We start from the raw sequence: 17,331 nt of genomic DNA, 5'->3' as shown, positions 1-17,331 counted from the left end.
GTTCCAATACTCCACCAACTGCCACCTTGGGGTGGCATTTGGTGAAAAATTTGCCACCAACTACCACGTGGCATTTGGTGGAAAACGTTCCAATACTCCACCAACTGCCACGTTGGGGTGGCATTTGGTGAAAAAATTTGCCACGTGGCATTTGGTGGAAAACGTTCCAATACTCCACCAAGTGCCACGTTGGGGTGGCATTTGGTGAAAAAAATTGCCATGTGGCATTTGGTGGAAAATGTTCCAATACTCCACCAAGTGCCACGTTGGGGTGGCATTTGGTGGAAAATGGTGAAAAATTAGATCAAAGTCCCATTTTATTCTGTTTTTCATCGTTTTACACCAAGTGCCACCCGTTCCAATACTCCACCAACTGCCACCCATTTTCCACATCCAATTCGTGGCAAATTTAGGGAAGGGCAAATTACTTTAATGTTGATATTTATTTTTTGGATGTTTACAACACATTAAAGTTATGGCGTAACCCCCATAGTAAAGTCAACCAGAATCAATTGAGTGTGATGATGCAATGCAATCACATGACCATGATGACGTCGATGGATTCTATTTATAGTATCGGATTCACATTGTTCATTTAGTTGAATCCAATTGCAGTAAGGCTGAAAATACTTTTGATAAGTAAAAGCAATTGATTTATTCCAAATTTGTTATTAGTTATTTACTAATTATTCGAAATAGAAACAAGAGGGCCATGATGGCCCTAAATCGCTCACCTGAGTAAAAGAGTTTAACCTTTGTTATTAATATAGCTTGTTTCTCAAAGAATATTGAACAAGAGCTGTCAAAGTATGTGACAAATGCCCCCCAATGTGACATTGATCGAACAAGTACATAAAAAGTTGATCTTGCCTTTATGTGTCAAATACATTGCAAGTTATATTAAATTGCCTCGGAGCATAGAAAAAAAAAACAATCATACTAAATGACAGCCAACACTCTTTATGTCCTCATATTCAGCATTCCATTGTGAATAAACACTTAGTGTATCTTTCACCTTAGAGGTAGGGACATGGGTCTTGCACACGACACGTTGTCTTGGTATGTCGAAAACATATGGCAAGTCATTTTAAAATCTGTCCATATAAGAGTAAGTCACAGCGCGGACACGACAGCCTATATTTTCCTTCAGGTTGCCATGCCATGGCAACCAGAGTTCTGCATGGAATTAATTTTTTTGAACAATTTTGAAAAAGCACCAACCAAGGATCATTCCTATGAAGTTTCATCAAAATTGTCCAAGCGGTTTAGGAGAAGAAGATGATTGTAACCAATTGTTGACACTTTTCCTTTAGGTTGCCATGTCAACCAGAGTTCTACATGGAATTAATTTCTTTGAACAATTTTGAAAAAGCACCAACCAAGGATCATTCCTATGAAGTTTCATCAAAATTGTCAAAGCGGTTTAGGAGAAGAAGATGATTATAACCAATTGTTGACATTTTCCTTTAGGTTGCCATTCTCGACTTTCCAATAGACCATAATCCTTTGCGGCATGGTGACTTCCGGTTTATTTCCGGGTTATAACGAAGTTAGTCCACCTAAATGGCCGTCAACCAGTCTTTTGACGATTTTTAGACTATGGCAGACTGGTGACGTCCACCATCCCAGCAAAAAGTAGCAAACGGGCCTTGCGCAGAGGATCCTCGCGGCCACAATTTTTAAATTATCTTTGTTATAAATTCAAATTTCTACGAAAATATCATTGCCTACTATCAAACACACATTTATTTATGTCATTATGCCGAAAAAACATGTTCAGATACCATCATGCACTTACATGCATCGATTGTATCCATTAATCTGTAAATCTAGGACAAATCTGACAGGTTGTGTACATGTATGAAACGGGGTAGAGGATTTCCAATATTTTGGTCGTTAATAGGCTCGGTTAAATAACACTATTAAAAATGCAACCATTTCAATGCGCTGAAAGCTAACGTGTTTAATGGGTCAAGTTGGGAGAAGTTGATGATGATGATGTTCATGATGATGATGATGATGATGATTAGGTATCACCATTTTTGAACACTGTTGCGTTGCTCTGCACAAATACATAGAAAAGCGAGGATAACTGTGACTGCGCACAGGGTTAACAATCATTGACGGATGGGTACAAATTTATTCGATAAAAATCAACATGTATAAAAAATGGTGGACTGCTACGCTCATTTCGTGACCCAGAGTATATTTATGTGAAAATAACGACTGTAACGACAAATCCAACCCAGTTAAGATCACTTTCAGGTACATTTCGAACAATTATATCATTATTATTCAACATCGATGCATGATATTACTATATATTCTTTCGCCCAGTGTTAAATGGTAGAGAGTTGTAGCGTTACAGGGATACACATGAAATGTCAAAATAATAAAAAAGTATCCCTGATCGCTCATTATTGTAGCTAATAACGAAGTATAATAACAGCGATTAATACGGACTAATTATCATTCCAGGTTTGTTATAATTTATTTATTTTTATTAGATTTGTCATTTTAATGAGTTTATATTACATTATTGTGATATTATTTGAATGTCATGAGTTATAAATCGCTTGACTGTTTACCTGGACAGTTAGTTCTGGTGGGTGGGGTAGATGGTTCAGAAAAGACAGCGGTTACTATTCTTATTGGAGTATTATTAACAACAAATAATTATCATCTATTCTTAAACATTTGTTTTGAAAATTAACACAAATAATATATTAGTCTGTTTTACTATCTGACTGTCATAATCTATAATGAGGAATCTATACATTACCAGGTATAACTACATGTACTGTATGTAATAATCTTATGAATGAACATATATAAATCATCATCAATATAGATTATGATATTTATACTGCTCGGTGTATTTTATTACTATGTAATAAACATTTTACTTAGAAAGAGTAATTATGTCATGCTGTCACATGTGTAGTCTTCTGAATGATTTGTTACTAGTTAGTTATGTTTAAATATTATGATGGCCACCCAAATAGTCGCATACACCCAGGCCTGGAATTAAATCGGGGTCCAGATTGTCTTAAAACCCATCCATAAATAAGTCTGAGAGTAACTTACCTTTTTTATAAAAAATAAACTTTTTATGATCCATTCCTTTCTTTACAGATATGATTCAAATATGCGGATGTTATCTTCTGAGATCATTACTATCAATGAAGAACATCACTACAATTGGTTGGGCTGCTAGATTGGTAGCAACGTGATGGACAGCTAGTGCCTGTTGAAACACTATTGTTGGTTGGGCATCTATTGCTTACTGGGCCGATATATTGGATGGGCCATACGTGTTGGTTGAACAATTATAAATGGATGGACCGGAAGTGTTGGTTGGACCATCAGTGTTGTTTGGACTGCTTGTTGGACAGAATGTGTGATGGACAACTAGTGTTATTTGAATCACTGTTGGATATACAGCTATATTGGATAGCTATACTCAGTTGATTTACATGTTTTGGTTGAACAACTTTTAATGGATGGACAAGAAGTGTTGGTTTGACCACAAGAGTTGATTGGACTGTATTTAATGGATGTCCCATGGCTATCTAGTTGAGCCTGATTTGAACGCAATGAAGTGATGATTGAACGGCTACTGTAGGTTGTCAGGTCATATTGGTTGGATTCCCATTGCTAGTACTTGTTGGAGCTCTTTTGTTGGTTGAACTGCTGTTTTTTGACTGTTATTATTGATATTCATACATGTACAAGTGCTTAGTATTTAACACTTATAACTATTATTATTATCCTAAGAGATATTATTATTCAATAATCATATAAATTAAATATTTTTTTATGTCCTTGTACTTACATTTAAAATGTGCATCATAATGTTTTATTATATGAACAACTCTTTTTATAGATATTTAAATGAATATTAATTCTGTACAACCATTTTTTGTTTGTTTTGCTATAATTTGTATGATAGTATCAGACATTTTCTACAGATATGATAAATTTGTCATAAAAAATCAGAGCTCATGGTGTTCATAATCAGTGTTCGAAATTCGCGGTAGCCCGATAGCCCGAGGCTACCAAATTTCAGCTGGGGCTACCGATTTTCCACAGAAACTAGCCCGACCGGGCTACCGTTTTTTCCTTATGATTTTAAAAAAAACCTGCCAATTAAACGTGTTACGCATCGTGTTTTTTTTATACGCAAACCCTTATTATTCAAGAATGCCTCCTTCAAGGCGTAGTCGGATTCGCCGAAATTTACGATGATAAAAAAGCTAATTGCTCTGCTATTCAGGGCTCAAGCCATGTGCTCTATGTTTGTTTATTTAATCAATGAATATAAGCATATGTCAAAATTAATTAACGCCCAAAGTGACAAGTAACTAGAGATTGCTTTTTTGAAAAAGCGCATGTCTCCCCCATTGTGTGGTCGTAGGTGAGAAATAATCAATGATGGACATGAAATTTGTACTTTTGGACTGGAGACGAACAAACATAGGGGTCATCTACTGGTCATGACCAACCTGCATACAAAGTATGAAGTTCCTGGGTCCAAGTATGAAGTTCCTGGGTCCAAGCTTTCATAAGTTATTGAGCCAAAAGAAGTGTGACGTACGTACTGGTGACAAAGAAATTGACCTTGACCTACTGACCTCAAAATCAATAGTGGTCATCTTATAATCAAGACCAACTAGCAAACCAAGTATGAAGTTCCTGGGCCGAAGTTGTGTTTAGTAAATCAGCGGAAACTGTTATTTTACCACAAGGTCACCTTCACCTTTGACCTACTGACCTGAAAATCAATACGGGTCATCTACTAGTCATGATCAACTGGCATACCAGGTATTAAGTTCCTGGGTGGAAGCATTCTTTAGTTATTGAGCGGAAACCATTTTTTACCTCACAGTATTGTGACCTTCATCTTTGACCTTCTGATCCCAAAATCAATAGGGGCCATCAACTAGTCATGACTAACTGGCATACCAAGTATGAAGTTCCTGGGTGTAAACGTTCTTGAGTTATTGAGCAGAAACCGGTTCTTCACCTCAAGGTCAGTGACCTTGACCTTTGACCAACTGATCGCAAAATCAACTAGACATCATGACCAACCTCACTTCAAAGTTTGGTGAACCTAGATCAAAGCATTCTCCTGATATTGCACGGAAATATTTTTTTACATTAGAGGTCACAGCGACGTTGACCTTTGACCTTGTGACCCCCCAAAATATAGGAGTTTTCTAAACCTCATGATCAACCTCCCTACCAAGTTTGGTGAACCTAGGTCAAACCATTCTCAAGATATTGAGCGGAAATGTTTTTTACATTGGGGGTCGCCGCGACCTTGACCTTTGACCTAGTGACCCCAAAAACAATAGGGATCTTCTACACCTCATGACCAACCTCCCTACCAAGTTTGGTGAACCTAGATCAAACCGTTCTCAAGATTTTGAGCAGAAATGTTTTTTATATTGGGGGTCGCCGCGACCTTGACCTTTGACCTAGTGACCCCAAAAACAATAGGGATCCTCTACACCTCACGACCAACCTCCCTACCAAGTTTGGTGAACCTAGGTCAAACCGTTCTCAAGATTTTGAGCAGAAATGTTTTTTATATTGGGGGTCGCCGCGACCTTGACCTTTGACCTAGTGACCCCAAAAACAATAGGGATCCTCTACACCTCACGACCAACCTCCCTACCAAGTTTGGTGATCCTAGGTCATGCGGTTTTCCAGTTATCGATCGGAAACGAAGTGTGACGTACGGACGGACTGACGGACTACCGGACAGGGCAAAAACAATATGTCTCCCCCAGAGAGGGGGAGACATAATTATCGATCAGTTTCTAACCAGTAACTGCGTCTAATAGCAGCAGCCAACTCTATGACGTCATTTAAACTCCGCCCATTATGTAAATTAACGGATAAAGTTGGCAGTTTTTGACAACAACGATGGCTATGAAAATCAACAATGCTAAAATAGCAATATCAACATTGATATTTTGTTTATTTCATTTAAATATATTTTATTTATTAGCTAAAATAAAAAGAACGATATTGAAGTTTTTAATGCGAACAGAACATAATAATTCTACAAAAGTTGTCTGAAATGCGGAGGAAACAGGTGCCCGCTTACTTCCTGACAAATTTAATCAAAGTGAAAGGAGAACTGTCGGATATAGTTAACTCGTTGTCTGTGTACAGTACAGTAGGGTTCTACGTGTTGTATTTTATACCTTTGAATAGCTTTGCCATTAATTTTTAAAGAACAATTATAGGAATATTGGCAATATGAACATCCATATATTTTTGTTGATACTTGAAAGTGAAACTGAAAGTTGAAAAGAGAAAAATGTCATTGCAAAATCGCTGGTGCATATCGGATTTGACAAAGATGCATTGGATAACAGAACTTACAGTACATGCATAACTCTTTCCAATTAAATAAATGATATGTTCAGAAAATATTTTTCTCTTTTTTCTCGTAATGCCTTTGTGAAAACTTTATTAGTTAATGAACTTTTGATGACTACACTAATTAAGTATGACTATAATTTATTATTGACACATTGTTCAGGTTGGGGAGCATTTATTGAAACTGTATGAGCGTGCTAGATTAGATGATCGGACTCGTTGCGGAATCGTAATTAAACTTCCAAAAATTATTCCGAACGAGTGAAATTTTTAAGTGTTTAAGTTTGGGCTAGTGAAATTGGTTTCGGGCTAGTAAAATTTCCTATCTGGTAGCCCGAATGGGCTAGTGGATTCAAAGCCGAATTTCGTACACTGCATAATATGATGATTCTAATCAAAATGAATAAGTTGAATTGCATCATTGAATGTATGATTCTTCATTAAATATGATGAGATCTTCTGCCAACTGATCTTAAGGGACCTGCACCTTTAAAACTGCAATCTCACAGATTAACTGATTTTGGTTGTTGTGTCGATATCTATTGACGTTATTTGCCGGTTGTATACTATACACAATAACGTTCTGTTTCACTTTTTATTGTTTTTCTCTATTACAACATGTGCTTTAACTATAACGATATATTCGACAGTCTCACCGGAGGATAAGGTTATACACCACTAAATATAACGTAACAAGTTCCATCAATCGAGTTAGAACTAAACTGTATACCTTCTGAACATACCCCTCCACATTGGTAAGTCATACTTATCAATTACCTTAACATCATGTTCTTAAAACGATATAACCTATATGTTTTATAACAATTCAGAAACAATGTATTGTTAAATACTGTTATTCTCTATAAAATGTGCTTAACCAATAGCATATGTTGAACTTAATTAACATCTTACCATTTTTACTGACTTTTACGTATATGTCCTTGACTTGTTCTTGAAAAACAATGAATACGATATTTGAAACTAAACTATTTCTCTTTTTTATCATACATCCCATGAATGTTTAACAGCTAAACGATATCCTATGCAAAAATGTATCAACATGTCTTATATGTATCTGATTATTGAATATCAATAATAACTACTTATTGAATACAAATACATATATAGCATACATTCCTTTTCATTGTTACGATAATCAATGAATTGCATTCTGCAAAATGCTTCTAACTTGTGTCCTCATACACAAATAGCTATACTATCTTCATTTTACATAATGATAAATTTCTTTAAACAATCATCAACCATTCAAATGCAGTATAACACACGACAATCCGATTCAATACAAAAGATATATGATACATGATTTAACCATTTTATCCACAATTCTTTTATCTATCATTAAACTATCATTGAATCAATTTATCATGTGCAACCTTCAACAGTCACTTCTCTGACTTTACCATTTTCAAACTCAAAAATGTATGTATTGAAAGCATACCTTAACTAGCACAAGAAATAATAACTATCTACAGTACACTCCACGCGGAACTACCACTTTCCGTTTTCCTCGGCGGATTTTGGTCATCGCGGACACGACATCCAATTGATCATAATCCTCTTTCCTCGGCGTTTTTACTCGTTTACCCACCGAGGCTGATCAGTGGACCGTATAATTACAATCGCCGCGTTACTCGGAGGTAAAAACACCGCGAAACTCGGAGGAAAACCGATAAGAATCTCCCACTGTATCTAATTTTGTTTAATTTATTTGATATTTTTTGCTACACCCGTAATTATTTAAAAAAATAATTTATTTCGCATACCTAATTTTCGGACATCCAAAGGACATCAATCATAACTTTCACACTTACCAAGTTTCACAGACGAAGATTATCTACCTAACCGTATACACAACTGTTTACAAGTTAATTAGTAAATAACCATCCTAAACGATGCGTGTAGAAAGAGGAAGTGTGAAATATTTATTGGAGGATTAAATAAACAGCAAGGGCAATCATGGGATTAAGAAAACAAAGACATGACATTTTTGTAAAACGATCTGCCAATAAACTTTAAAACGTGTACCACACTTGTAGACTGTAAGAAGCAATTATGTACAGTTATACTTATTGAATCATCAATAAAAGTCAACACATTCAATGATTTATAGGTAACTAATTAATGTGATGAAATAAAGTTGGAAATGCAATACTTAAGTTACATTCGAAAAAAACACTCAGACACATTAATCCTGCATAACAATATACATGCTCTCCATGAGATCCTCGTGGGTAAAACTGTGAGTTATGTGACGTCACACAGTGAGACTGTTTGATCTGAAGCCGATAGAATGTGTTATTCATTTCAATGCATGTACATGTATACAATGGTGTTTAATGGGATTTTAATTAACTTGATGAAGGATTTACACTTATATGCGTAATGAATAAGTTTAGAACCATTGATAACTACGGATAAATTAATAAGTGGTAAAATGCAAATTAAGAAATAATGACCGAAAAATATTCACACAAAGTTCTCAACACCTTCATTACTCCAATCTAATTAAGTTCTCAACACCTTAATATAGTAAGAGAAAGATAACAATAACAAACACAAATACACGCTATGGTATATCTTTTAATTACATAATGTGAAAAACAACATTTGTTTGACGATGCTGATGAAAATTGATATGGAAATTTATAATAATTGTTTTTAAAAAGAAACTGACTGTACTTTGAAAAAAAATAATTATTTAATACTGTTTTAACAGAGCAATGTACTGTAGTAGCTATGCACAAAACGCCGAGTTCCGCGATTAGGTCAATAAATCGATACGATCACCGGCGCTACCGGCAATAAAACCCTCCATAGAAAACGATTAACTCGGTGCAACTCGGCGAAATTTAGCGAGGAAAAAGGTTGCGTACTCGGCGGAAATCCGCGATAAATTAAAAACGCCTCCGAGTCACCGAGGAAAGTGGTAGTTCCGCGTGGAGTGTACTGTACATGTACTGACAACATGCTATTTAAAGTCATAGATTAATTTAACGAGACAGTATGTTGCCCCATTGGTGTATATAAGCAACAATAGCACTATAGACTGATTCATTAGTCAAAATATGTCAACATACATATCAAATATATTGAACCCACACTATCATAATACATATAAAGCTTATTTTTCTTTTGTAAAACAAACTATATATACCTATACTTTAGTGACATAATAAATCATAATAAACACAAAATAACATCATCTCATTCTATTTCTTATATAACGGTCCTTGACAATATGAACAATTCTAAGTTCTTTATTTAAACCGTTCTCCAAGTAATGCTATTTTAAGTATTGATGTTATTTCCAAAGAAAATGTTATTTCCCTTAAAAAATAGTACCTTTTGTACTTCAGTAATTCCACTCTATAATGCAAAATACATCTAGACTTAGTACACATTCAATTAATGAATTATGCATTTAAGTAACATTAGAATATCAATCTTATGAATCTATATATATACAGAACTGATGTAGACAAGTACAGTCCACGATCCGACTCTGGACTTCTCATCTTGAAAGTGTTCATCTTGTAATCTTCAAACTGAACTCGGTATAATTCAATTACATGTTTGTCTCAGAACTGACATTAAATAACGCGATTATTTATGTATTAATCACTTATATGACTGACTGTATGCTAGGAGGATTATTATGCCTCAACACACAGTAGTCCACACTGCTCACTTCGCTTTAAGCCACTTCTCGAGTATGCTGACTCGCGTGATTGGTCGCCGAACAACTGTCTTTCCGACTCGAACATCAACCACACGGACTCGTTGATCACGACCTGGATGGACATCAACCACACGCCCGAGTTGCCATTGACCTCTATGGATATCTGGATCGATGACCATTACCACGTCTCCTGGCTGGAAATCTCTAGAGCCATGGTACCACTTGTTTCGAGAAACAAGAGTGGGCAGATACTCTTGGAACCACCGTTTCCAAAAGTGTCTGAGGAGTTCTTGTATATATCGCCAACGTTTCTTCAAATTGTTGGCTGATGCTTTGTCTACATTAGGAGCAAATGTTCCGCCACATTGTCCATGTAAGAAGTGGTTTGGGGTTAACACAGTACTATCTTCTGGGTTAGCTGACTGATACGTCAATGGTCTGCTATTTATCATGCCTTCAGCACCAACAACAGCAGTCACCAATTCTTCATCTGAAATGTTTGTGTTTTTAAGAACTTTGTACAAAGCCCTCTTTGCACATTTTACCATTGATTCGTGCACACCTCCGAAGTGAGGTGAATTTGGTGGCAGAAACTTCCAGTCTATTCGTTTCTCGTTAGCATTTCGAATAATCATATTTCTGTCTAACCGCTTGTAAAGCTCTCGCAGTTCATTAACACAACCGACAAAATTTGTTCCATTATCAGAAAGTATACGGTCTGGAACACCCCTTCTGCTGACAAACCGTGATAAGGTGTTGATAAAAGAGTTAGTGTCTAAGCTATATGAAACTTCCAAATGAACTGCCCTTGTTACCATGCAGGTAAAAACACACAAATATCTTTTCAACCTAACCTTTCCCCGACCTTGCTTGGTAATGAATGGCCCTGCATAGTCAACTGCTGTATTTGTAAACGGCTTCACAGATTGTCTCAGACGTTCTACTGGTAAAGGAGCCATTTTCTGCGTGCTCGCTTTTGCTTTTCGACGTTTGCATTCGGTGCAACTTGATTCATATTCTCGGATTGCTTCGCGTGATGACAAAATCCAATATCTATCTGACAATGAAGCTAAAGTCCGATTTGTTCCACCATGGTCAGTTTGCTCATGACCCTGTTTCACTATTAGCTTTGTAACACAATGTTTTCTTGGTAAGATAATTGGATATCTCACACTATATGGAAGATATTCAGCATATTTCAACCTACTGTCACTTCGCATTATGCCTTCAATGTCTAGTTTTGGATTCAAAGGAGCAAGCTTACTATTCGTTGATACTGATTTGCCCTTCGAAAGGAGTGAATAGTCATTTTCAAATGCTTCTATCTGTGCTTGTTGAATAATTATTCCTTCTGCATCTTGAATTTCACTCAAGCTAAGCTCTTTCGACAACTTTCTTTCTGTCTCTTTCTTTTGACAATTGTCAATGAATCTAGCTACCCATGCATGAATCCTCACTAACCGATTCCAGTTAGAATATCTATTTGGATCGAGTCTGTTGTCCTCTATCTTGTTCGTAGCTATGAATGTATTGCCTCGATCCGGAGCAGACTTTCTTTTCATTTCAACCTTTACACCATCTGTCATGTCTATTTTGTTCTCAGGCCACGATTCTTCACAACATTTAAGAAAGTTAGGTCCGTGCCACCATAGTTCACTTTCTGACAGAGTATGTAATTGACTACCACGAGATGCTATATCTGCTGGGTTGTTCACTGAACTGACATGTCGCCATTGTTTTGGAGTGGTTGCATCCTGAATTGTGCCTACTCGATTAGCGACAAATGTCTTGTATTGTCTGCTTGCACCACGTATCCAATATAATACATTCATGCTGTCTGACCAGAACACCGTACTTTCTAATTCTATACCTAACGCTGCACAGACTGTTTGTGTTAATTTGAGACCAAGTGTAGCTGCTAAAAGTTCCAATCTAGGAATGCTCAATGTCTTAAGTGGTGCAACTCTACTTTTCGCAGCAATCAACCTGACACTGCTTTCAGCACAATCTTTAATGTTATCAGCAGGACTTACAGCATATACAACTGCTCCAAATGCTTGACTAGATGCATCAACAAATGTGTGTATTGCACTTGCAGGTGTGATGTTGATACAACGATTTATCTTGACGTCACTCAGTTGTTCAAGTTCTGAGAACCACATCTTTACTTCAGCTGTGAGGTGTTCTGGTAGCTCATCATCCCAGTCTACACCTGCAACCCATATGTCCTGCATAATCATCTTGGCTCTTACTGTGAAGGGTGTAAGAAACCCGAGGGGATCGAATAAACTTGCAATTTTCTTCAGGACTATCCTTTTTGTCAATTTCATGCTCTCTATATCCACTGCTGTATTGCGAAAGAAGAACATATCTTCTTGTGAGTCCCAATTGAGTCCTAATGTCTTGACAGATGGCATTTCTGTGTCTGTAACTTCCATTTTGTAAGCTCGTTCTCCTTGCGGTATTTCAGCTAGTACGACTGAGGAGTTTGTCATCCATTTTCTCGGTTTCATTCCTGCTAATCGCCATAGACTTGACAATTCATGGTACAATCCAATTGCAGCTATTTCATCTTCCACTGAGTCCATGGTATCGTCCATATATGTTGATCTCAACACGCATTCGGCTGCATTTGGATATTGCTCCATGAACCTTCTTGCATTTTCTTGCGAAACAAACTGCGCCAAAAATGGGGATGCACTGACCCCAAACACTACACGATTGAACTCATATGTCTCTATTGGTTTGCTACATTCTGTACGCCACAGAAACCTATGCATTGCTCTATCTGGATTTGCTAAACCCACTTGCAAATACATCTCTTGAATGTCACACATGATTGCTACAGCCTTCATTCTAAATCTCAATAGAATGTCAAACAGTTCATTCTGTTGCTTTGGACACTGACAGATGACGTTATTTAACGACAAGTCTTTGTACTTGGCTGAAGCGTCAAATACAATGCGCATTTTTGTTGTCTCTCGATCAGATTTAATAACCGGAAAATGAGGCATGTACCACTCTTGATCATTTGTACTACTGACTTCAGAAATGTAACCCTTCTCTTTGTAACTCTCAATAGTTTCTGCATATGCCTTTTTCAAGTTTATGTCTTTGTTTAGCTTTCTTTCTGTATGCTCAAATCTTTTCATGGCATGTTCATAGTTAATGACCAGATCCTTTTTGTTGTCTTTCCATGGTATTGACACTGTATACCTCTTATTTTCTTCATTATACTCTAAGGTATCTTCTACTATTTTTAGGGATTTCACTTCTTCCGAATTCATTTTTGGTCTATTTTCAATAGCCTCTGTTTCCCAAAATCGTTTTAAAGTCTCATCGATTTGATGCAGTTCGCTTGTGCACTGAACTGTATTAAATGTATACAAACATGTATCCTTATAATTCTGGTTTTTCACTGGACCAATGCATGTCCATCCTAGAGGTGTTAGTCTTGCGATAGGTGAATTAGGTTCACCTACTATTTCTTCCAAACTTCTATGCAATTTTGCATGGTCAAGCCCTATTAACAAGTCTATTTTGGGTTTCTTTCCCAACTTTGGGAATTTAATTCCTTTTAAATGAGCCCATCTATGTACATTTTGACTCCAGTCTGTAGGTTTCAGTTTCCCGGTTACTTCTATAGTGGTAACGGCTGTAATGTCTAGTTCTAAATCCCTGTCTACATTGTTCAAATTGAATGTAACATTCATAGTGTCTAATTCTTCACACCTTCCATTCAGCACATTCACCTGCAAAACAGTTTTGTCTCCAGTTAAACCAAGTTTAGCAGCAACATCACTGTTGACATATGTTTTTGTACTTCCGTCATCTAAAAGTGCATTAATCTTAATTTCTTTTCCATTTGCACACACTAAAACTGGAACTGTTCGTAACGAAATACTATTGTTCTGTGAGCTTGTGAAAGTCTCACCAGATGTGTCTCTAACCTCATTTGGTTCGTGTCTAATTTCATCTCTCTTTGGACAAAATGCTCTTGCATCCGGATTGAGGTTATGTAGTAATCTATGGTGTAATCTGTTACACCCACCTACTCCACATTGTCTTGTTCTTTTGCACTGTCTACCAGAATGATAATTACCAAGACACCGAAAACACAACCTGAAGCATTTTGCCTTCTCCCATCTTTCTTCTATTGACAGTTTCTTGTATTGACTACAGTCCCAAATATTATGATCTTGATGACACATACTGCATGACCTCAGGGCTTTCGTAGGTGAAGTAAAAAATGATTTATGCTCTCGGTTTTCACTTTCACATTTTCCATCCAGCCCATATTTTGTTTCCATTGCAATGTTTTGAAATTCTGCTTCTTTCACTGTCCATTCACTTAATGTTTCCACTGACTCTTGTTTCTCGTTTTCATATACCCAACGTTCATAGCGTGAAATCATGGATTCTGGTAGCTTCTTTAACAGTTGCTGATAAAGAATACCACTATGCAGGTCTTCAATTTTATTCTCTAACATGTTTACCAGGGTGATATCTAGTAGATCAACAAACTTTTCTGTTGATTTCGCATTCTCACGTTTTATTTGTGGAAATGTTGCAATATCGTCCATGAATTTTGTCATTAGTCGTCTTTCCCCACCATATTTCCTCTCAATGCGTTCTTTTGCTTTGTCATAAGCTACAGCTGAATGTCCAAGGCCCTCTACCGTTTTCAATGCTTCACCTGTCAAATACTGGCGCATTTGCAAAAACTTATACTCTGCAGACGCATCTGTTTTGTCAATACATGCCTCAAAGGCTGCCTTCCAGAATGGGAAATCTTTCTTGTTACCAGAGAACATAGGGATGGACACACGTTTCAACTGACACCTCAAGTCTTTATCAACTTGTTTTTGCTTACTGATGCTTGGTTCTATTTTTGTTGATTTCTTGCTACTTGTTTCGCTCATTAAATAATGATACTCATCTAACACCTTATCATATTCCTTTGACAAGAGGTCAATTTCATTGACAGTGGACTTCATTTCTTTTGTTTTTCCCTGCGTTTTGTACTCAATTGTCAATTCTTCTATCGAAGTAATAGCCTCATCCATGTTTACTTCTAACTTATCAATCAGCTCTCTTAATAGTTCTTTCTCATGTGTCTCATCGTTCAATTCCTCTAGAAGTTTGTTTTTGCTTCGAGTAAACGCCGCTTTTTTACGGGATTTTTTCATTTTCAAGCTTGTCAACTTACTTTCGTTGTCGTGTGTAACGTCTTCAACCTTTTCTTCATCCGTTTCTGCCATATTGATAAGTTGGTATGACGAACTGGCCAAATAACATTCACAAACGTGTCTATCCGGCTACTGGTCTATCCGAACTTGATGCATCGATTAAACATTTCCGTCTATTACAGTACGATTGGACGTTTTGCAACCACGCTCTGCTACCATTTTGTTGTGTCGATATCTATTGACGTTATTTGCCGGTTGTATACTATACACAATAACGTTCTGTTTCACTTTTTATTGTTTTTCTCTATTACAACATGTGCTTTAACTATAACGATATATTCGACAGTCTCACCGGAGGATAAGGTTATACACCACTAAATATAACGTAACAAGTTCCATCAATCGAGTTAGAACTAAACTGTATACCTTCTGAACATTGGTATCATTGCTTTCAATTCAGTCAATCATATAAAATGATTCACAATAGAACAGATCTCAGTTGTTTGAAACACTGTCAAAAGACTCCATTTTCTTAAAGCGTTAGTAACGCTTCTAACCATAAATATCAATTTTCAAACAAAGATATGTAAAAATGTTATCTGATCTTCTATCAGCAATCTTATATCACTGGTTTTCAGACATTTTTTTTGTCAAAACAGTCAAGATATGTAAAAATGTTTCCTGATCTTCTATCAGCAATCTTATATCACTGGTTTTCAGACATTTTTTTTGTCAAAACGGTCAGTCTGTGAGAATGCAGCTTTAAACTTGAGCACTATATTTACAATGATGAACAATCTTAGTTATGGATATTTGAATACATAGCAGCAGATGTATTTAATCATTCAAGTGTTGAAATATTATGTATGATCTTGCTGGACATGAGCCTACTGTTTCTGAAAATGTGCATGTGTACCAAGTTTCATTTAAATGTCAAGGCTGTTTGAATTGGGGCCAAGAAAATATTCGGCCTACTGTACGCTAACGACACCTGGGCTTATTGACTATAAAAATACTAAAGTAACATGATAGGAAAAAGCTCGAACCAAGGGCTGCTGGTATACTGGCACGGCGCTCCTACAAACTAAGTTAACCGGGTGGCTAGTTATTGCCCACAAACGTTAACTCAATTTTATGTCTTTTTAATATTAACCATGGGAGTTAAACAGTCATTGGAATAAGAAGATCATAGACAATCATATTAATAAAAACATTTTTTTTATACAATTTAATAATAACATTAAACATTATATAATTCAACAAGAGCTATCACAGTATGTGACGAATGCCCCCAAATGTGACATTGACCTACGAACAAGGTCAGTACATGAAAAGTTGATCTTGCCTTTACATGTCAAATACATATGGCAAGTTATTTTAAATTTCCTCTGAACATAAAAAAATACCACCCATGCTTGACAACCTATACTGTTATGTCCTTATATTCAGAATTCCCTTGTGAATAAACACTTAGTGTATCTTTCACCTTAGAGGTAGGGACATGGGTCTTGCATACGACACGTCATCTTCGTATGTGGGACACATGTAGCAAGTGATTTTAAAATCTGTCCATACAAGGGAAAGTAACAGCCCTGACACGACAACCTAAACTCTATGTCCTTATATGCAGCACTCCATTGTGAATAAACACTAAGTGTGACCTTGACCTTTGAGGCAGGGACACGGGTCTTGCACGCGACACGTCGTCTTGGTATGTGGAACAAGTCTGGCAAGTTATTTTAAAATCTGTCCATACAAGAGAAAGTTTAAGCCTGGACACGACAACCTATACTCTATATATCCTTATATGCAGCACTCCATTGTGAATAAACACTAAGTGTGACCTTGACCTTTGAGGTAGGGACACAGGGCTTGCACGCGACACGTCGTCTTGGTATGTGGAACACATTTGGCAAGTTATTTTAAAATCTGTCCATACAAGGGAAAGTTACAGCCCGGACACGACAACCTATACTCTATGTCCTTATATGCAGCACTCCATTGTGAATAAACACTGAGTGTGACCTTGACCTTTGAAGTAGGGACACG

General features: G+C 36.7%; 2 protein-coding genes across 12 annotated transcripts in view; both read right to left on the bottom strand.

Moving 5' to 3' along the window:
• Positions 1 to 17,331, bottom strand: part of LOC128234064 (integumentary mucin C.1-like) — a 122,969-nt gene that overhangs the window by 90,975 nt on the left and 14,663 nt on the right. The window contains exon 1 of one of the 11 annotated variants that reach the window (XM_052948036.1): positions 8,226 to 10,033. The exons of 9 other annotated variants lie outside the window; for them this stretch is intronic. The gene's annotated coding sequence lies outside the window, so the exon portion shown is untranslated. Of the gene's footprint in view, positions 1 to 7,852; positions 8,185 to 8,225; positions 10,034 to 17,331 lie in introns of those variants that run through there. One more of the 11 variants, XM_052948037.1, reaches the window with a different exon arrangement.
• LOC128235822 (uncharacterized) lies at positions 10,099 to 15,354 on the bottom strand. Its single transcript, XM_052950615.1, has 2 exons — positions 11,301 to 15,354; positions 10,099 to 10,583 (listed from the first exon to the last, which is right to left on the bottom strand). The coding sequence occupies exons 1-2, from the start codon at positions 15,352 to 15,354 to the stop codon at positions 10,099 to 10,101; spliced, it is 4,539 nt and encodes a 1,512-aa protein (XP_052806575.1).

Source organism: Mya arenaria, chromosome 5 (assembly GCF_026914265.1).
Source record: "Mya arenaria isolate MELC-2E11 chromosome 5, ASM2691426v1".
NCBI lineage: Eukaryota > Metazoa > Mollusca > Bivalvia > Myida > Myidae > Mya > Mya arenaria.
The sequence above is the reverse complement of the archived record's forward strand: the minus strand, read 5'-3'. Positions and strand labels throughout refer to the sequence as shown.

Coding starts and splice junctions, on each gene's coding strand:
- LOC128235822 (XM_052950615.1), bottom strand. CDS start 15,354: ATGGCAGAAACGGATGAAGAAAAGGTTGAAGACGTTACACACGACAAC. Junction 10,584..11,300: donor AGGCATAATGCGAAGTGACA/GTAGGTTGAAAT, acceptor CAAACATTTCAG/ATGAAGAATTGGTGACTGCT.